Genomic DNA, 20,338 nt, shown 5'->3' with positions numbered 1-20,338 from the left:
ATTTTGTTGCGGCTCACCAAAGCTGGACAGTTGAAGATTGGGATCAGGTACGTCTTTATAAATGGATTATAAAAGACCGTTTTTCATAAAATTTCAAAACGATTGCAGGTTATTTGGTCTGATGAAACCAAAATCAATCGATTTCAGTCAGATGGTCGGGCCTGGTATTGGGTTAAAGACCCAAATGCAGTCCAGCCACATCACATCAAGCAGACAGTAAAACATGGTGGTGGCTCCATTATGGTGTGGGGCTGCATTTCCAAAAATGGTGTGGGTCCTTTAGTACGAATAGACGGTGTAATGCGGAAAGAGGAATACCTGGCCATATTGCAACAAAATCTGCCGGGTGTAGTGGAAAGTATGGGTCTTGCTGCTGAAAAAGTAATTTTTCAGCAAGACAATGACCCTAAGCACACCGCACATGTTGTACGAAATTGGATGCAACGCCAAAAATTTCGTAACTTGAAGTGGCCTCCACAATCACCGGACATGAACCCAATCGAAAATTCATGGAGTCATGTAAAATCGAAGCTTGCCGAATATTCAAGTCCGCCCAGTGGAGTTAATGAGCTGTGGGAGCGAACACGCGATGTATGGGATGCTATTCCGACTGACTTTGTCTTAAGGTATACACGAAGTATGCCCAATCGTATCCACGAGCTGAAAAAATCCAAAGGGTATTGGACATCTTATTAATATTTATTTTATTTATTGTAAAAAATAAAAAATGGGTTGAGTGCAAAACTGTAACATTTGTCTTTATTTGCATTATTGCTTGCTACTAGTGTTGTTGTTGTTGCATTGACACCAAACCGGTTTGAGAGAGAGAGTACATACATGCCAATAAAGTTATGCAAAAAAAATATTTGATTTGTTAAAACATGTCTAAAAAAAAATGTGTTGAAATAGAAAGTATTACATTTTGTTACAGTTTTGCTCTTCAGTGTATATCGCAGAAATATGGCACAATAAAATCATTCCTATAAAGAAAACGGCATTTTGGTTGCAAATCATCTGATTTGTATTCATAGCATACTTTACGGTTTACAGAATACAGAAGGTGGGAAATGAATTGCGAATCACTAAGCGGAGAGCGAACTACATGCCGAACATAGCATTACCAAAGGCACTTTGTGTAATTTTAATTGATCAGCTAACTTGATCTACTGTCAAATATTAAAACGTAAATGAATAACAAAAATTATTTCATATCCATGAAGAATACTGATGTTGGAAATTTTTAGGAAAAATTATGGTTACTGATATTTAAGAATTGTGTTAGTGTTTACCCTCGAATTTTATTCAATAACTTTCTGTTGCAGAAAGCCAACAAAAATTTATAGAGACAATTTGGGAAGATTTAATTTTATGTTTATTATGGCAGGCTTGCATAATTTGATGTATAAATTTGCATATTTACACACAACGAAACGAAAGGCATTTATCTCTTTTCTAAAAATTAATTTTAAAACAAGCTTGGCAATATATTATAATGTGATACACTTATACAGCTTATGAGGCTTATATGACTTTTACTCCTTTATTATGGCAGCATATATATGTCGGCAAGTTGAAATGACGATCAATCGTTAATAATTATCTCTAAACCTTAATTTTTTGTGTGTATAATTTCTAATAAGATGGTGATTCTTTTGGTACCAAATTTTACGAAACGCAGCCACTGTGCACTCAACCGCGCTGAATGCAACCCTGATCGACGCTTTCAAACGTCAAGTGTGCATTTTCTTCAGCCGGGAATTGTAATTTTACGCGAGTTGTGCATGGTTTAATCTATTTTATAATGTAAACAATTGAAAAACTTGAAGCAAGTAGTGAAATATTTAATCTATATCCAACCAAGTAAATAACTTGTGCATTTACACAGCATTCTGTATCAGTTCCTCCAAAGACATCTGGTAATAGTGTAACAAGGCCCTTTGAGGTTAGAACATCTTCGGGGCTTAGACTTTTTTGTTGGCATACGTTGACAAATTTACGACTTCTGTCTCATTGCTATTTCATTTGTATTGCTGGTTTTACTTCCGTGCGAATTGTTTGCCAGAAAACAATGAATGTGCCCCCGGTAGCAGCGGCAGGTGCAATTCCGCCCCCAATGGGCATGCCGCCAATGTTTAACATACCGCCACCAGGCTTTGGAGGACCACCGCCTCCAGAGTTGGCCGCAGCATTTGGCGGCATACCACCTAATACTGAGTGGACAGAACACAAGGCTCCAGATGGACGACCATATTACTACAATAATAATACTAAACAAAGCTCGTGGGAAAAACCCGAGGCTCTAATGACGCCAGCCGAGCGGTTGACACATCAATGCCCTTGGAAAGAGTATCGTTCGGATGCCGGGAAAGTGTATTACCACAACGTAAACACAAAGGAGTCGCGTTGGGAACCTCCTCCGGAATTTTTAGACATGCAAGCGAAAGTTAAAGCAGAAGAGTGAGTTTCCGTAAAATGCAACACGTAAATTCTTCATTTGTATTATACTATATCATTATAGAGCTGCTGCAGCCGCGAAGGCAGTTGCTGCCATGACTTCATCCAGTATGGCAGGCATGGTACCACCAGCTGCTTTGGCCAGTATACTTCCTGCGACTCTTCCTACAGTGGTAAATATAGCTACGCCTGACATTCGTTCACCTATGACTCCAGGGAGTAACGAAAATTCTTCATCCGCCCTTGATCAAGCCATGGCAGCTACACTAGCTTCTATAGAAATGCCACAAGCTGGAAAGGAAGAGAAAGAAAACGGTAATTCAAGAAAAGTAATCAGAATAGTATTTAAATAACTATCAATATTGTTCTTTAGCTAAGAAAGAATCGCCAACTGAAGAACCCAAAATCATTTATAAGGATAAAAAGGAGGCGATTGAAGCATTCAAAGATTTGCTGCGTGAAAAGAATGTACCCTCAAATTCTAACTGGGATCAATGCGTTAAAATAATATCGAAGGATCCACGTTACAGTTCTTTTAAAAACTTAAATGAAAAGAAGCAAACGTTTAATGCGTATAAAACCCAAAAGCTGAAAGATGAACGCGAAGAGTCACGTTTGCGCGCCAAAAAAGCCAAGGAAGACCTTGAACGTTTCCTCATGTCCACCGATAAAATGAACTCTCAAATTAAATACTATAAGTGCGAAGAGTTATTCGCGACCAATAAAATTTGGGCAAGTGTTCCAGAACAGGATCGTCGCGATATTTATGATGACTGCATTTTTAACTTAGCTAAGAAAGAAAGAGAGGAAGCCCGACTGCTAAAAAAGCGTAATATGAAGGTCCTTGGCGAACTACTAGAATCTATGACATCTATTACGTACGAAAGTACTTGGGCGCAAGCACAATTGATGCTGCTGCAGAATGCTGCTTTTAAGAATGATGTCAACTTACTTGGTATGGACAAAGAGGATGCGCTCATTGTTTTCGAAGAACATATCCGTTCATTGGAAAAAGAAGAAGAGGAGGAGCGAGAACGTGAAAAGAAACGTCTCAAACGGCAGCAACGCAAAAATCGTGACGCATTCTTGTCCTTGCTCGACGCACAACATGAAGCTGGAAAGCTTACCTCCATGTCCTTATGGGTAGAACTCTATCCAATAATTTCAGCGGACTTGCGTTTTTCAGCAATGCTCGGCCAAACAGGATCAACACCACTCGATTTATTTAAGTTTTATGTGGAGGACTTAAAGGCGCGCTACCATGACGAAAAGAAAATTATACGTGAAATTCTAAAGGAAAAACTGTATGTGGTGCAGGCAAATACCTCATTTGAGGAATTCGCCACAGTTGTTTGCGAAGACAAACGGTCGGCAAATTTGGACGCTGGAAATGTCAAATTGACTTATAATGCTTTGCTGGAAAAGGTAAATTTATTCAATATGAAATTCAAAATCATTTAATTTAATTATTTTATTTTTATAAATAGGCAGAGGCTGTGGAAAAGGAAAGAATAAAAGAAGATGCGCGTCGTTTACGAAAAATAGAAAATGAAATTAAGGCTGAATGGCAAGAGGCAAACATTTCGGTACAAGAAACATTTGAAGCTGCAAAGAAGTTGGTGGAGCATTTAGAATCATTCGCCATATACGAAAAAGAAATAGGCGTTAAAAAAATCTGGGAAGACTATATTAAAGAAAGTGAAGATGCATGTAGTCATCACCATTCGCGTTCACGAAAATCAAAGAAGAATAAAAAGCACAAGAAACGAGCGCGTTCCAGCTCAAAATCGGTAAGTCACAAGAAAACTAATAACCCACATTCCAACTGATTGTTGTGATTATGTTCCACAGGATATAGAAAATGATCAGGAGGAATTTGAGGGCGCAAAGTTAAAGAAAAGGAAATCGCATTCACGTTCGGTAAGCGCACAACTCCACGAACCTAATGTATGATAATTAACTTGCTTATAATTTTTCACAGCGTTCGGTTAGTTCTAGCCTCAGCATGGAAAGTGAGCGTGTATCAAAGAAAAAGAAGAGGAGAAAGAACAAAAAGTCGTCTCGAGCCGTAAGTTAGCTGCGTAAAATTTCTTTCTGGAATAAATAAGTTTTTTTCAGTCCTCCTGCGAATCAGAACGTCCTATTTCCTCGCCGATTGCTTCACCTTCAGCATCTCAAGTGGAAGACATTACTGCTACCCGAAAAAAGAAACGTGACAAGAAAAGCAAAAAGGATAAGAAACATCATCGTTCCATAACACCTATAAGTGCAAACGGTAGTAATCCTTCGGATATTGAAAACTCAGGCAGAAGTTCACGAAACGCTGAAGAGCAAGCCCTTAGCGAAACTGAGCTCGAGACTAAACGTGCCGCTCTACTAGCACAGTTAAACGAACAAATGGAGGATTGACCAGCGGAGAACACAACGTTAGGCAAAAAGTCAACTAGGCCAATAACTGGCAATCGCAGCAACAATTAACTACGCCAAGCCTATAAACCGATGTACAGTAATTACAGGCATCAGCAAGCCTACCCCCTTATTATAGTACATTTTCAAGAAGACTTTTTCGTAGCTGCGAGTTTTTTAAGAATAATATTATTAATAATAATTGTATGTACTATATGAATTGCACATGTATACTGCCAATGGCATCATAACTTTTGGCAAATAGCAACTGGTAATTGAGCACTCGTATGATTAAAAATAAATATTAAATTAAAATAATTAAATTCCGTGGAACTATATGAGTGGCGCAAGAGTTTAACTTCAGATATAGGTTAAAAATGGGTTATATTTAAAACACAAACACAATAATTTGTCATAGGAAACGGGGAAAAGTTCCTATTGCATGTTTCGCAGTTTGCGCAACTTTAATAGAAATTTAGTACTTAATAAAGATTTTCAGCTGAAAAGAAAACCAAAAGTGGCAGACTAACGCACAGTATTGTACGCGCAAGTGACTTCAAGTAACTTTTTATATATGTACATATATATTTTTTAATAAATTAGAACATTAAATGGTCAGGTCAAGTTTGAAAATACTATCTCAGAAATTGGTACATAAAATTATACGACACATACACCTTCATATGTGCGCGCATGTGAGCGAATCTTTTATTACCAAATGCATTTTCAAATATCTGCTCGTATTGTGTGCAGTGGCGCGCGAGCAAATTTTTGAAAACCATAAACGATCTCAAATTTTCTCACAGTATCACAAGTTCCTCTTTCATACACCTAATAATTGAACTCTCGGCGCATTTGCATACATAGGACACGCAACCGAAATTTCTGAGATTCAGAGAGCTGGTCGTATTCGGATAGAAGATTGCTTGCAATATAAAATAAGTATTCTACACGCTGCATTTCGGCTCGTGGTTTGGCGTGCAGCGAACGTTTTTACGTGCTATTATTCCTCTTATTCAATTTATTTTATTTTTCTGTGAACTATCTAATATTCGCGACTCTAGTTTTCGCTATTCCTAATCGAAGTGAGTTTTAAAATAAATATTATAATAACTTACAAGTGCGTGTGAGAGATTTGATATTAGATTATTCTGAAAGCAGTAAAATTTTATTACGCAATGGACAGGAATTTGCATTCCGAAAGATGCAAAATATGAGAATGTTATGTAAAACGCATAAAAAAAAATCAAAAACAAAATTATACTGAATATTTCAGCTTTTGCGAAGTGAGAACTTCTTCTGCAAATAAACTTAAAAATAAATTTATAATTTTTTCGAACTTAAAGTTTGCTTCGCCAATTATAATATATTAAAGTGCGTCTAAGTTATACGTAAATATTTATGTGCTTGTTTATAAACATACAGAAATGTACACATATACGTAGATTTTTAGGTTTTTAAGCTTGGTTGAAAAAAAAACAAATTTTTCGAGCTCCATCCTTCAAAGAAAACTTTCGATTCTATGGAATGTATTAGCCTTCGATGTGTTAATGACCTTCTCTGCTGCTTAAAAAAAGATACGCGAAAGTGTGACGGTTGGCCTTTAAATGTAATCGTTTATTACATCATTTTTGGCAAACGAATTATTTAACCTCAAAAGATTAACTTAAAAATAAAAAGACAAAACTGCACGCGAATTATTTCAATTAGTCCTTTTTTGTTGTCGCGATATAATTTAAATAGTAATAATGATTTTTATGTGTTCGAAACAAACTTATTTTGTTCAAATGATTATTTGAATGATATTCAATCGATCTTAAACTGGCCAGCGCTTTTTAAATAAATTTATAATATATTTGCATATGTAATTAAATTCTTTGAATGCCTATTTTTTATTTTTCCATTATTTTATTTTATAGATTTCTATTATTTTTATTTAATACCATTTTTTTGATTTTTAGCCCGATCTGTAAACTACAGTAGTCGAAATGCTCTTTACATCGCTGCTAGAAGCCGCCCAAAACTCACCTTTTAAAACCCCTTTTTCATCAGCAAGCTGTCAATCCAACACTCGCGCTGATGGACCACAGATTACGCCAAATCGCCAAATAATGGCGGCTGCCACTGTTGAGGGCGGTAGGGCTAACTGAACTTAAATTTAAATACGAATTCTACCTCACAGTTTATTATTTTTCAAAGATTCCTGCGCGTTCGGTTCCAACACCTATTTTGCTCTCTGTGGTCTTGGTGGCATCATCTCTTGCGGTCTTACCCACACCATGGTGGTGCCATTGGATTTGGTGAAATGCCGCCTACAAGTCGACCCAGTGAAGTACAAGAGTGTGTTCAACGGTTTTGCCGTTACACTGAAGGAAGATGGCGTGAAAGGCCTTTCCAAGGGTTGGGCACCGACCTTCTTCGGTTATTCGATGCAAGGTCTTTGTAAATTTGGTCTCTATGAAGTGTTCAAGGTGTTCTATTCTGATGCGATCGGTGAGGAGAACTCCTATCTGTATCGTACTTGGTTGTATTTGGCAGCTTCAGCATCGGCTGAGTTCTTTGCCGATATTGCTTTGGCTCCCATGGAGGCGGCTAAAGTGAAAATTCAAACGACACCCGGATTTGCCAATACGTTGCGCGAGGCTTTGCCTAAGATGTCGGCACAAGAAGGCATTGCTGCCTTCTATAAAGGTCTAGTACCATTATGGATGAGACAAATTCCATATACAATGATGAAATTCGCCTGCTTCGAAAGGACGTTGGAACTGTTGTACAAGTAAGTAAGCTACATAATTTAAAGACTTTTTATTGTAAGTATTCGTAAAGAAAATATATTAAGCACTAACAAGAGTCTTTTTGTAGATATGTTGTACCCAAACCACGCCAGGACTGTACCAAAGGTGAACAATTGGTGGTCACCTTCGCCGCTGGTTATATTGCTGGTGTGTTCTGTGCTATTGTGTCGCATCCAGCCGATACCGTTGTATCAAAATTGAATCAAGCCAAGGGCGCTTCCGCCTTCGATGTGGCCAAACAACTGGGCTGGGCCGGTATGTGGAAGTTTTGTGCTAATAATCCTAATTCAGACATTTTATATTTATACCAAACTTTCTTCTCATTTTAACGGTAAATAGGTCTCTGGGGCGGTCTAATGCCCAGGATTGTGATGATCGGTACTTTAACTGCCGCTCAGTGGTTTATCTATGATGCAGTTAAGGTGTACCTCCATATGCCAAGACCACCACCACCAGAAATGCCAGATTCATTGAAGGCGAAATTGGGTGTGGCTTAATTTGACATATAACATTTTTAAATTTATTAGTAATAATTAATTAGCGACATTGTAAATTATGAAAAGGATCCAAGGAAAAAAAGTTAGTAGTTAAAAAATTATACAACTACCGATATAAAAGGGAACGAAATTTTGGTTTTCATAGAATGCTGCAATAAAATTTATTGTATCGAATCGATGTTTTTTAATACATATAAAAGGGTTGGTGAGAACCAATTTGGTGATAGATCAAGGTCAATCTACATAAGCTGACTTCGTTTTTGCGAACAAAAAAATATATAATAAGATCAATTTATCTCCATTTATTTAATCAAATGAGATCCGGCAACCCTGCTAAAAGAACGATTGCAACAGTGGCGCTCAAACTAATTATATAAACAAATACACGTGCCGGGTACAAATGTCAAAAAGCCATTTGTTTTTTACAAGTGATTAAAAATTAAATAAATTGTGACGATCCTCAGTTAAAACAAAATGCCTGCAGCCAAAACAAAAAAAATTAACCTCGGAGTAAAACCTTATAAAGTAGTCACTGGCGGAGATGCACTCGAGAAGAAAGCTTGGGAGAAAGTAAAAATCAAGGGCAATATAATCTCGGATGATGGTGGCGGATTTGAAGGGCTAATTGGTTTAGAAGTGTTGGAAGAATATGACCCCAAATTAGTGGAAACAGCAAAAGTATTTTTGACTATTTTTATTGTGTTACAATATACTTTTAAAGGTAATTTATAATAGGGAAAACGCACTAGAAAGGAGAAGCGTATGGATCGAAAGGCAGATGCCAAAAAGCTTAAGGTGATGAAACAGTCTAATGATGAGGAAGAGTCACAAGAGGACACAGAAACAGATCATGAAGCAAGTACCGAAACAACTAGGCCCAAAAGCAGAAAGGAACGTCTAGCAGAACGCAAATTGAAGTTAATAGAGAAACGTAGAGAGAGACGTGAAAAGCGTAAACAAAAGAAGAGTGCCAATAAAGTAATCAAAGATGGGAAGCCTACCCAAAATGATGCTTTGGGTAATGAAGAATATCCAGCAGATCGGTTTGCTTTGCTTAGGCCACCAGCATTAACGGACGATAAAATGGATGACAATCATAGCGACGATGACACCGAGCGTCCAAAATTAGTTAGCTCATCAGCGTTGACCGTTGATGATTTAGAGGTTGATAACTTTTTTTTGTTTTGTTTGTAATTACTAATACGATTTCAAAATTGTCCGTAGGGTTGGAATGGTTTAGGGGTTCCACATGCCGTTCTTCGTGCAATTGCTGACAGGGGTTTCAAGTCCCCAACAGAAATTCAAGCCATGACCCTACCTGCCGCGATTTTAGGCAAGAAGGATATACTGGGTGCAGCAGAGACCGGCAGTGGTAAAACACTAGCTTTTGGCATTCCAATTTTAGCTGGTATCATGGAGTTGAAATCGAAAAACGTACGCAGCGGCATACGCAAAGCTCCAAAAGTGAAAGGCCAAAAACCGGAACTTCAAACCAAGCCAGTGAAAGAAAATCGGGAGTTAACACCTCCACCAGAAGAGCTTGATTTCTATCCATCTTTACCTACAGAAGACGAAGCAAGTGAGTCCGACGAGGATGTGGAACATAATGGCCCCCTTTATGCGGTTGTGCTGACACCAACGCGTGAGTTGGCGGTGCAAGTCAGAGAACACTTGGTGGCGGCAGCAAAATACACTGGTAAGAAGAATTTGAATTCGACATTTATATTGTGTTATTTCCTATTTCTTGTTGCCGCAGGCATTAAAGTGGCTGCAATTTTCGGCGGTTTGGCCGTAGCAAAGCAAGAGCGTTTGCTTAAACAGTGCCCCGAAATTGTGGTCGCAACACCAGGACGCTTGTGGGAACTTTATGAACAAGAAAATCAACATTTAAGTAAAATGGAGGACATAAGTTTTTTAGTTATTGATGAAACTGATCGCATGGTGGAAAAGGGCCATTTTGAAGAGTTACGAAGCCTGTTAAAAGTGTTAAACGCGAATGAAGAAAAGAAGCAAACACGACAAAATTTTGTGTTTTCCGCGACATTAACACTAGTGCATGATTTACCCGAACATATGCAGCGTAAGTTTTTATGACTATAATTAAATGTTTTTAAACCAAGTTATTAAACTGCAGGAAGAAATGTTGGGAAACGGCCAAAATTTCTCAAACAAACACCGGGAATGAAAATTCAGAGCCTTATTGAAGAGCTGGGCATATCCCAACCCAAAATAGTAGACATTACCAGAAGCCAACGTAAGTTCCACCGCATGCAAATTAACAATTAAATTGTGAAGATTTGATAGCAAAAGTTCACACTTTATTTCAACCAAAAAAAAAAAAAAAACTTCAGAGACCGCTCAGAACCTCACCGAATGCCGTCTAATTTGTTCAATTGATCAAAAGGACTACTATCTCTACTACTTCCTACAACGTCATCCAGGGCGTACAATTGTTTTTTGCAATTCCATCGATTGTGTGAAACGCTTGGCCACCCTCTTCGGTCTATTGGAATGTGCTCCTTTGCCGTTGCACGCGAGCATGATACAAAAGCAACGTCTGAAAAACCTAGAAAGATTCCGTGACAACTCCAATGGGCTTCTAATAGCCACCGATGTAGCAGCACGAGGCCTGGATATCCCAAATGTGGAACATGTGATACACTATCAAGTAAGCTAAAATAAAAAGGCTTAGTAAACATTTTTGACAATAAATTCTTATTGTTTCTAGGTTCCCCGGACTAGCGAAAATTATGTGCACCGTTCAGGGCGCACAGCACGTGCAAATAAAAATGGCATTACTGTAATGTTCATGGAACCAGGAGAAGTGAAGAACTACGTAAAACTCTATAAAACATTGGATAGATGTAAGTTCTTACGCACGTATTCCATTGATTTTATTAAGTGCATGTATTTCTAACACCTGTAGCGGAGGACTTACCCCTGTTTCCGGTTTCTGAGAAATATCTGCGCGCTGTGAAGGAACGTGTTACCTTAGCTCGCGAAGTAGATAAGCAGGAATTGAAAATACGACGCGCGCAAAGCGAAATCGGTTGGATGAAAAAACACGCAGAGGAGATGGATATGATTATCGACGGTTTCAATGACGAGTCGTAAGTAAATATAAAATTAAATGCAAATAAAAAACTAACCCATTCATATTTTTAGCGGAAGCGACCAGAATGATGAAGATGCTCTTGTGGTCGAGAGAAGACGAGATCGGTTGCATTTAGAAAATATTCGAGCACGGCTTAGATCTTTGCTAGTGAAACCAATGTTCCCCAAAGGCTTCAGTTTTAAGTAAGTTAATATTGAAATTAGGAAGCTAATTTGGAAAAACATGGTTTTTTCTCCGCTTTCAGATATCCAACTAGCACTGGACAATTACAAGTGCCATACATTGGCATACCAACCTCAGGCAATGAACAGGGTAGCGCCGTAAATGTAATGAAAGCAGCTATTGAAGATTTGAAGCAGACAAAAAAAGAGCGGAACAAGAAAAGAAAATTACTTTCATAAAATTTCGTATTTAATATGGGTTGTTTTATTTGTTTGTGTTTTGTAATAAAATAATACAATGAACTATTAAGATGAAATCAGTGTTTTGACACAAAATATCGCACACCGTTCTCCGTGAGGGAGCGCGCATGCTTGGCCAGCAAAGTGGACACGGAAAGGGTAGGTGTACTAAAACATCTACAAATATAAACGTATATTGATTTTCGTGCATTAGCCTAAGACAGTGTTGGATACTCACTCAATGTAAGGCTCCATTTCATCCATCGTCCAACGTGTTTTAGTTTTGAATAATATTCGCATTCGTTCGTGAATATTTGTAGGCAGCAGCTCTTCCACAAGCGAACGGATACAAGTTGTATTTCCTTCTTTATCAATGATGCCCAGAGCTCGTAAATGTTTTTCCTATTTAATAATTGGTAAATACGATTAAAGTTTAAAAATCATACAACTCGATAGCTTACATCGCAATTCATCAGCTCCGGCATTGCTTCCTGCCAAGTGTTCATAAACTCATCTTTGCGGAACTTCAGTTCCGGTTGTAAAATGTTTTGTGCTATGATACGGGCAACCAAGTCCTCTTTGTATGTAAACTTACCATCCTTTCCCTCTGTTGGTACAGTGTAAATCCTAAATAATCCTTTTACAATTTCAGAAGGCGCGATGCCTTCTAAGGCCGATACAGTCTCATCATATTCTACTTCATCTAAAGGCCACGAATTTTCAGTCAACAATGCCAACATACAATTCAAAATACGCATCTCATATTCACATTCAAGCATTCGAACCCGACCATCAAATTCCATTACGCGGAAATGCAGCAAACCTTCGTCAAATTGCTTGCGACTACATTGAACAGTATCCAACAGTTGATTGTATGTGAAAAGTAGTTTCCGGTCAATATATTCCTCGTTCTCGGGTCCTGAGTAACGCGTCAACTGTAACAGTTCATATATCTTACGATAACGTGGTCGAATTTCACGACATTCAAAGTATTCGTGAAAAATTTTCAAAACTTTACGCTGCTCCAATACACGATCGACCGAAATATCGTCATCATCTTCATTTAAACTCGATTCGAGCGAAGACGCGCCAGTGCGAGGACTTTTCAATGGGGAGGTGCTGGTAGCAGCAGCAAATTTCAAGTCCGGCACCAATAGGAGACTATTGGAGATTTCAGCACCCTTCACGTCATATGTTCTCTCCTCGGTACATAAAACAATTTTCTCATTATTGCCCCCTTTGAAGTATAGAGTTTGACCAAGGCGTATTTGCTGGTGCATGTGTGTGTCCAACTCAAGAAGCTTCAAGTTATCATCGCTTTCAGCGGCTGAAGGATAATAAAGTGCTTGTGTGACCTGTGTAAGATTTTTAGCATCCAACTTGGCGTATTTAATGATACTTTGGACATCTTCCAGCGTGCGAACATATCTAGCAGTTGATAAAAGAGGAAAATTATTTATATATCTAGGTATATATTGTTATAAATATTCACGGTTTTTCTTCATCTTCCTCTAAATCTACTTCCATGTCCAATTCACTCATTTCATGTGCTTTCAAATAAATGTTAATGAAATTTATGCAGGTTAACGAAAAATTCAATAAAGGCGCCAAATGTGACAAACAGCTGTGTTTGTTTATAAAACTATGGTTGTGTTTGATAACAAAATTAGCTATCAGTCCAAATCGAGAGCAAACGCGAAAACCCCCTCTCAAGAGAAGAATAATCAAAAAATTGACCGGACCGAAAATTTTTCATCATTTACAAAAGCCGATAGAGCTAATTTGGAAAGAAATAGTAAATTTGACACATATTTTATCGAAATAATCAGGTATTGCTTCAAGATTAATAATTGAGGAGAGAGAAATTGTGTATGGTTAATCTCCTCATTAAATTACAGATTTAGGAATTAAGCTTTAAAATGGGGATAATATATTCATATATAAGATTTTGCTAAAGTATGACATAAATTCAACTTAAATTTCGTGTGAAAAACCGACCCCGGAAGTACCATGCAGCAGCTGTAACATTTTTGGAGGCACTGTCGTGCTTGGGCCTTTGTAAATGGTGTATATTTAAAAATGTATCTAATATGAAATACCTTAACATTCCTAAGTAAATTTGCCAAATGATTAAGAATTAAAAGAGGTCAAATTCCGATTTTGTTTTTTTTAATACCGGTTTTACGCGGTTGCCGGTAATTTTTTTTTTTTCATGTTTATTTTTATATTTTATTCATTTACATTTTTTTAATTTTTACTTATTATTACTAATACTTTATTTTAAAATTTATTGTGAATTTCGCGTTTTTAGTGTTCTTCAATGATTCGAAGCAACACTGAAAAGGAACGGTATCCTTCCTTGGGAATAGATTTTTTCATTAATTTATTTGTTGTTGTACATACAGAATCAAGAAAATTTTCTTCCTTTGTTTTCTTGAGAATTTTTGTTTCTTTGGCGATGATTTTTATGGTACATAGTAAAGTTTAACGTACAATTCAATAAATAATAAATAAAGTGGTTAAAATGGACAACAACGAGATTAGAATGTTTATGGATGTTAAACTAGATATACACAATAAACGCCCAGATTCTCTTAAGTTCAAGCAATGGTCCAGATGTGAAGTAAAAATTGAAGGCATAAAATGTTTGCCCAGCTATTTGCGCGTTGCAATCACAGGATGTAATGATAATGAGACGAACGTGTCTGAGGAGGAGCGCTCAGAGTCGAAACGTTGTATTAGTGTTTCCGTTATAGTACCGGGCGTTAGCATTAGTTTGGCAGCATCGCGTACTAAAAAATTTAGCTATGGCCTTTTTTGGACGCAGAATCGTAAACAGTGTTACATATATTTTGCAGTGGAAACAGAGTCAAGTTGCAGACGCCATATGAAATGGATTAAAAAGACTATTAAAAATTTAGAATTACATCGACAATTAATGTTGGAGCAGAATAGAATTAGTCGCGGCCCAGTTCTGGACAGTGCTGGTATGCATGTAAAGCAGTACGGGAAGGAAAACGTCCAAGTTAGCTCGCAACCAAAGCAAGAAGATGAAAAGTAAGTAGAAAACATTAATAAAATCAAATAGTACACATCAATATGTATGAATTCAATTACAGTTCTAGCGAATCACTTTACTCGGCTCTTGGACCGCTACCGAAAATTCCAAGTTACGATTCTAATCAAAATGATTGGTCGCGCCGCATATCACACAATTCGGAAATTTATGAAGAGATCTTTGAAAATATTGATGGGCAACCACGTGTCTCGCGACGAGTATCTCGTGGTTCCATTGCTTCTGGAATTTATGAAGAGATGAAGCCCAGCCCTTGTGCGTTCAATTCTATCGATGAAGAATCAACTGAACTACAGTTGGGAACGGGCTTAGAAACTACTCCACCTCCACTTCCGCCACTACCACCGCCTCGGAAGCGGATAAACACTTTCGATGGTCAAGGTGTTTTGGGTGAAATACCCCGTTCTAATACAAATCCTGAGTCAGAATTGGCAAAGAAAAAGAAGTATAAAAATGTGTTAGATAATATTTTCGGCAGTGGGCGCGCCAAACGCGCTGAAAGTGTTAGCGAAACACAGGCTTGCACCGCAGAAGATATAATCAATAGCATTACACCTACCAAAGCAGATGATGATAATAAAGCCACCACGCTGATATATACCAATGATGCTGCGGCGAAACGGCAAGAAAGATCAAATTGTCCATCATCTGCTCTCGCTAAGTCGAAACGAAATAGTTTTTCCTCGCCAGACCTATTGAAAATAAATTACATGGATAACTTTGACGAGAAACACATCGTCAGAGGTGCATTGAATGCAACCAATACATCCAGTGATGACTTAGATTTGGGTGGAGACAGCTTACATAATGCTTTCTTAGAACCGTCCAAAGAAGTTTTCCAATTGTCAATCTTACACGGAAAAATATCCGTTGATAGTCTTAATGTCTCTGAAAAAATTCCAAACAATTTTAACTTTTCCGCGATTAATTCATCGGGTATTAATTTAGTAGGCTCTAATGGTGCAGCTATACCCGCAAGCAATCAAAAGAAGAATAAAATTCTGATAGACGATTTAACTGGCTACTGCGTTATGGCACCTATTCGACCAAAGAAGACGCAACATACGTCTAATGATAAGATACCTACTGAGCCAACCTCATCAGGTTACTCAACTAGTTCTTATCCGTCCGCAAGTTCTTCGTCCGCGGAAGACTCAAAAGCGCTAGCTGTTAAAGAACGATCTACAGTCGTTGCTGAAGAGAGCGCCATATATGAGCAAATGTTGGACTTACACAAATCAGCTGTCGAACCCGAGACTACAGAATACAAGAGTCCACACCAACATCAAGTCGATGAATCGGTTACTCTTTCAGCAACTAGTGCTTCACCGTCCGTCTCTAATATTACAGCTTTTACTGGAAATTTATATGAAAATTTATTAGCTGTAAAAGCTTCACAGGAATTGGAGCAACAACTACCACCTGCGTTGCTTAGCACAAGCACACCCACTGAATCACCGCAGACACAACCAGCAGTACAAGATAACCAATTAGAAGAAGAGGAAAATTTCTACCAAACGCCGCGCAAGTCAATAATTAGTGTTGATGAAAAGATTCCTTCCTATTATCCAAATAGTTGTGATACGGCCAAAACTCGTCGTCATCACATAATGGCCACCGCTAGTCCACAGCAAGCGATTTACAGTACTTCGCCCTCCATAAATGCAACCAGTGCAGCAGCGAATACAGCCGAGGTAGGCACACCTTGCAAAAGAAGAAAATATACACATTAGTTTTGTCGAAATAAGTTGATTGTGTTTGTTTATTGCGCGTTTTGAAATGTGTTATCGTTGTGTTATTGTTGCCTTTCTTCTAGAGATTTGCTGAACTCGTTTCTCGAGTTTTGGTAGATATTTGTGTAGGTAGCAAATGAGATATTTATTGTTGACCATCTAGAATCTTTAGAAGGATAAGTATGCTATCAGGGCACCCAAGCTGATAGTTGCGTATTTTGTTCTTTTATAATTTTTTTTATGAACTGCGGTTGCTTAGAAACTATTGAGCGCCTAAAAGTATGTAGCATATATTATTTTTTTTTTCATAACAGGCATTAAGCAGATTGAACACCGGTGGATTAAAAGTTGTTGTTTCCTAATACACACATGTCTATGCGTGCATCGTTCCCCTAATATGTATTGTTGGATTTTTAATAAACATTTCCGGCTTATTCAGTTTTGTTTTTTTAAAAAACTTAGTTTTCGATAAACTGCATCACTACACTTTCAACTATTTTCAGAAACACAAAAATGCATCAACATCTGTTGGCTTGCGGCAAATGGTCAATTTAAAAATACGAGGTGTACGCAAAGAGAACCTCTACATATCCTCCCCACAAAACATCTTAGAGCAACGCCAAAGTGGAAACTATCCACCGGATACTGACATCAAAAACTTGCAGAAAAATGGTAAATTACATAAATCGTTGCGTGCAGGTGCTTTGAAAATTGCCGAACATGTCTATACCGTTAAGCATGCAAAACAGAAAAGCAGCAGCACTGATAAGAACCTAAACAATAACAACAACGAAACGGATGTAGTTAACTTTCCTGATGATATGCGCGAACGGCTACAAAACGAACTGTTGCAATTTGCGTTGCTGCAAAAGATTGATTTCAAATTCGATGACGCAAGATCTGCTGCCGATCAGCAAAGTCCATTAGAAGAGCTAAAACCACCATCACCCACAACGAAACAGCAACCGCAAAGTACCGGGAAAGAGCGCATATACGAGAACCTGCTGCATCATCACCTACAACTGCGGCAAGCAGAAAATCGGTTTGTTGCTGGTACTGTTGGCGATTCTTCGACTTCTGCGTCAGCCGCCAACGGTATAAATTCAAAATTGGAAATGCATCAGAGCTGCATGGCTGGCGTTAACACCAAGGTGCCCATTGCTGCTGCCGATGTCGTTGAAGTGGCAGATAGTTGCAGTGCTGTTGCGGAGAGTAGTGGCTTAAGCGGTGCAAAAAAATTCACTTCGTTGCCGCGTTTCAAGAAAATCGATTTCTCACCGCTGCGTCTGCGTATAAATAATGTATTGCAACGCGGACTGCAACAAGACTTCTAATGGATGCCTGAATGTCTATTGCGCGTGGTTTTAGAAAAAGGTATTGAAGTCATGGTCGTCATGGTCATACATAAAAACACGAAAATATCGATATTAGTTAAGATATAATTGCTTTAAAATTCCGCTTACGCAAGCTCTAAATTACTCAATCTACACTTGTTGCGTTTCGTGTTTGTTCTAAATTTATGCAGCTTTATGCTACAGCTATTGTTGCTCACCGGTTTTACTCGAAATACTCGTATCTATGTAAGCCTTTTAGTTTTTGAATAAGCTTTGGCTGTTTTAATGTCTATATGTAAGAAAGTGAATACCATATATTTTTTTAATATTTACTGTTACTATTATTTTCTTGTATCTTTTATGTTGGCCATCTGAATTAAAACAAAAAGTTGTCAAATGAAATATGTATTAAACAATTTATAATGAATTTGTGTTTATGATTTTTTAAACGGAAGCTAAACAAGCTTTTGGTAATTTTGCTTATTCATGATTTTTTCTGAATTTTTTACGTCTATTTTATACTTATTTTCCTCTTTACTAATTCAGATAAACTTAAATGTATAATTAAATTGAAATTTTGTATTTAAACTCGTATTAAATTTATTAATTAAAGATTTTTTATAACATTCTTTGTGTGGGCGCACAAAAAAAATCTGCGTGCCTTGTTTGAATGTGCACGAGGAGAATCTAAACTGAAAAAATTACTTTTGTATATTAAAACGGTTTAAATGTAGTTAAACGTTACCAATCATGTTAATTATTTTTAAATACATTTTACAAAAACGCTGTTGTGTTATGCGCTGGCTTTCTTGTTTCTTTCTGTATGCTGCTTTAATTTACACTTATGCAGCTTTTTTGGTTTGGCTTACTGATCTTAGTTTAGCGCGCTGTTAAAGTTATACTTTATGTATGTATGTATGTATGAACACATGTATGCTTAAAGAAAAATGTGCATAGAATTATTAAACGCTAATGTGGAAAAATGTTTAAACATATCGCTGTAACAATAAGCAAATCAGTTAAACTAAGAAAATGCGTACAAATTAAAAATATCCGCCGATTGAAAAGTTCTAAACATATATCTAGGGAATTTTTAGTTTTTTTATATACTTGAATAAATATAAAGCATATTGTTAGAAAGAAACTAATATTAGTGGAGATAAATAATAATGCAGAGTTGTGATTAAATAATAAATCAATACTCAGAATATTTTTATTCATAAAATAAAATAAAATTGAAATAATCAGTATTACCCGCTCAACAGTAAATTTAACTGAAAACATCAAATAAAAGTTAAAGAAAATTTGAATTTTTTCCAAAAGTAAACTTGTATGAAGTCTTCATATTCAAAACAAGCTTCCTCTCAAATTATATCCTGACTTGTGTGAATGGTTGAAAAAATGAATGAAACAGTATAACAAATCAAAGAACTTTATGCAGTACATATCCTAGTTAAAATACAAATTTAAGGTTATACGCTTTTACCTATCCTAAAAATAAGCTCACAGTATACTCGTACAAGTAGTACTATAGTAACAACAACTAACCAATATGTTGCCAGACCTCTTTACATGAATCTCACTTCAATATGTACATTTAAATTTTTGATAAAACAACGTAGATCGACTTAGTATGTTTTACCAGTCAGGCGTTATGTTCCTTGGATTGGAATGCAATATGTGAACTAAAAATGGCTGTTGTAGCAGCACAAAAATTCCCCATACAATTATCCATGCTGGATTGACAGCCAATGGCCGGATACAATTCCGGGTTGTTCCGGTAAGGTAGAACCGACTGGAGTTGGAACGCTAAAATTGGTTTTTTTGTGGTTGTGTGCGCCCAAACAAAAAAAAATAATATGACGAGAAAATTTCAAAAATTTCCGGAAACCACTAATTCGGAGACTAAGGTTTTCCACGACAGTCGACCAAGGACTGTCACTCCAGCAGCATTCCCCGTAATTGTACGGGGAATTTTTATGCTACTACAAAAACAACAACAACGCCGGTTTTTTTGTATATTTTGCATAAGAAATTTTATTTTCATGCGATTGCAACGAAAGTTTGTTATGCTTATACTTTGAAGGGTTCCCGATTTGAGTTCTAACCGCTAAATGGCGTCGCAGTTGAGATATTTAGAAAATTGGTATTTATGGTCGGGTTCACAAGCAAAACATATGAAAACTTAATAAAAGAAAAATTTAAAAATAAAATTGACCCTGGTGTTATGTTTTTATAACCCGATTCGGCTCAAATACCAAGCATAAGTCACATTACCAAAGACAAAAATCTCTTCTTATTCTATATATAAAAAAAAGTTGCCTGCGTAAAATGGCGTATAATTTATTTAAGAATAGAAGATAGAAATAAGAATAGATCGACCGATTTCAACTGTCAATTTTTTGTTGAGTTCGCCCCCGCTAAGAAAAACTTTTTTCGGCGAGAAAATTTGAAAGGCGTCAATATTCAAAATTGGGGAAAACTGCCGCCCGAACCATTGCGCTCTTTGTTCTATATATTTTTTGAC

General features: G+C 37.1%; 5 protein-coding genes across 6 annotated transcripts; 4 read left to right on the top strand and 1 right to left on the bottom strand.

Moving 5' to 3' along the window:
- The first annotated feature begins 1,717 nt into the window (after nt 1-1,717).
- Nucleotides 1,718-5,183, top strand: LOC128868114 (pre-mRNA-processing factor 40 homolog A). Of its 2 annotated transcripts, XM_054109870.1 has the most exons (8): nt 1,726-1,829; nt 1,886-2,457; nt 2,519-2,769; nt 2,828-3,879; nt 3,942-4,244; nt 4,306-4,374; nt 4,436-4,522; nt 4,573-5,183. In XM_054109870.1, the coding sequence occupies exons 2-8, from the start codon at nt 2,069-2,071 to the stop codon at nt 4,861-4,863; spliced, it is 2,442 nt and encodes an 813-aa protein (XP_053965845.1). In that variant the 5' UTR covers nt 1,726-1,829; nt 1,886-2,068; the 3' UTR covers nt 4,864-5,183. The 2 variants fall into 2 exon arrangements, with proteins under 2 accessions (XP_053965844.1, XP_053965845.1); XM_054109869.1 differs by having other exon boundaries at nt 1,718-2,457.
- A 618-nt stretch (nt 5,184-5,801) lies between these two features.
- LOC128868116 (phosphate carrier protein, mitochondrial) lies at nt 5,802-8,326 on the top strand. The gene is made up of 5 exons (XM_054109872.1): nt 5,802-5,945; nt 6,822-6,996; nt 7,060-7,636; nt 7,723-7,910; nt 7,995-8,326. The coding sequence occupies exons 2-5, from the start codon at nt 6,849-6,851 to the stop codon at nt 8,150-8,152; spliced, it is 1,071 nt and encodes a 356-aa protein (XP_053965847.1). The 5' UTR covers nt 5,802-5,945; nt 6,822-6,848; the 3' UTR covers nt 8,153-8,326.
- A 95-nt stretch (nt 8,327-8,421) lies between these two features.
- On the top strand, nt 8,422-11,745 carry LOC128868113 (ATP-dependent RNA helicase DDX24). Its single transcript, XM_054109868.1, has 10 exons — nt 8,422-8,830; nt 8,888-9,316; nt 9,377-9,848; nt 9,909-10,232; nt 10,287-10,406; nt 10,504-10,820; nt 10,881-11,016; nt 11,079-11,262; nt 11,318-11,449; nt 11,512-11,745. Exons 1-10 carry the CDS (start codon nt 8,627-8,629, stop codon nt 11,666-11,668), a joined length of 2,475 nt encoding a protein of 824 aa, XP_053965843.1. The 5' UTR covers nt 8,422-8,626; the 3' UTR covers nt 11,669-11,745.
- Nucleotides 11,671-13,347, bottom strand: LOC128868115 (sister chromatid cohesion protein DCC1). Its single transcript, XM_054109871.1, has 4 exons — nt 13,161-13,347; nt 12,130-13,096; nt 11,907-12,070; nt 11,671-11,845 (listed from the first exon to the last, which is right to left on the bottom strand). The coding sequence occupies exons 1-4, from the start codon at nt 13,208-13,210 to the stop codon at nt 11,746-11,748; spliced, it is 1,281 nt and encodes a 426-aa protein (XP_053965846.1). The 5' UTR covers nt 13,211-13,347; the 3' UTR covers nt 11,671-11,745.
- Nucleotides 13,348-14,045: 698 nt separating this feature from the next.
- On the top strand, nt 14,046-18,607 carry LOC128868112 (uncharacterized). The gene is made up of 3 exons (XM_054109867.1): nt 14,046-14,725; nt 14,788-16,438; nt 16,981-18,607. The coding sequence occupies exons 1-3, from the start codon at nt 14,193-14,195 to the stop codon at nt 17,809-17,811; spliced, it is 3,015 nt and encodes a 1,004-aa protein (XP_053965842.1). The 5' UTR covers nt 14,046-14,192; the 3' UTR covers nt 17,812-18,607.
- The last annotated feature ends 1,731 nt before the right edge of the window (nt 18,608-20,338 follow it).

The sequence above is a fragment of the Anastrepha ludens genome, chromosome 6 (assembly GCF_028408465.1).
Source record: "Anastrepha ludens isolate Willacy chromosome 6, idAnaLude1.1, whole genome shotgun sequence".
Classification (NCBI taxonomy): domain Eukaryota; kingdom Metazoa; phylum Arthropoda; class Insecta; order Diptera; family Tephritidae; genus Anastrepha; species Anastrepha ludens.
The sequence above is the reverse complement of the archived record's forward strand: the minus strand, read 5'-3'. Positions and strand labels throughout refer to the sequence as shown.

Bases quoted from the DNA above. Each gene is read 5' to 3' on its own strand.
- LOC128868112 (XM_054109867.1), top strand. From the start codon at position 14,193: ATGGACAACAACGAGATTAGAATGTTTATGGATGTTAAACTAGATATA. The intron at 14,726-14,787 runs GTAAGTAGAAAA...ATTCAATTACAG, and splicing joins CCAAAGCAAGAAGATGAAAA to TTCTAGCGAATCACTTTACT. The intron at 16,439-16,980 runs GTAGGCACACCT...AACTATTTTCAG, and splicing joins CAGCAGCGAATACAGCCGAG to AAACACAAAAATGCATCAAC.
- LOC128868115 (XM_054109871.1), bottom strand. From the start codon at position 13,210: ATGAGTGAATTGGACATGGAAGTAGATTTAGAGGAAGATGAAGAAAAA. The intron at 13,097-13,160 runs GTGAATATTTAT...ATCAACTGCTAG, and splicing joins GAGGAAGATGAAGAAAAACC to ATATGTTCGCACGCTGGAAG. The intron at 12,071-12,129 runs GTAAGCTATCGA...ATTATTAAATAG, and splicing joins CGGAGCTGATGAATTGCGAT to GAAAAACATTTACGAGCTCT.
- LOC128868116 (XM_054109872.1), top strand. From the start codon at position 6,849: ATGCTCTTTACATCGCTGCTAGAAGCCGCCCAAAACTCACCTTTTAAA. The intron at 7,637-7,722 runs GTAAGTAAGCTA...GTCTTTTTGTAG, and splicing joins ACGTTGGAACTGTTGTACAA to ATATGTTGTACCCAAACCAC. The intron at 7,911-7,994 runs GTATGTGGAAGT...AACGGTAAATAG, and splicing joins CAAACAACTGGGCTGGGCCG to GTCTCTGGGGCGGTCTAATG.
- LOC128868113 (XM_054109868.1), top strand. From the start codon at position 8,627: ATGCCTGCAGCCAAAACAAAAAAAATTAACCTCGGAGTAAAACCTTAT. The intron at 9,849-9,908 runs GTAAGAAGAATT...TTGTTGCCGCAG, and splicing joins GGCGGCAGCAAAATACACTG to GCATTAAAGTGGCTGCAATT. The intron at 11,017-11,078 runs GTAAGTTCTTAC...TAACACCTGTAG, and splicing joins CTATAAAACATTGGATAGAT to CGGAGGACTTACCCCTGTTT.
- LOC128868114 (XM_054109869.1), top strand. From the start codon at position 2,069: ATGAATGTGCCCCCGGTAGCAGCGGCAGGTGCAATTCCGCCCCCAATG. The intron at 2,458-2,518 runs GTGAGTTTCCGT...ATATCATTATAG, and splicing joins GCGAAAGTTAAAGCAGAAGA to AGCTGCTGCAGCCGCGAAGG. The intron at 4,245-4,305 runs GTAAGTCACAAG...TATGTTCCACAG, and splicing joins CGCGTTCCAGCTCAAAATCG to GATATAGAAAATGATCAGGA.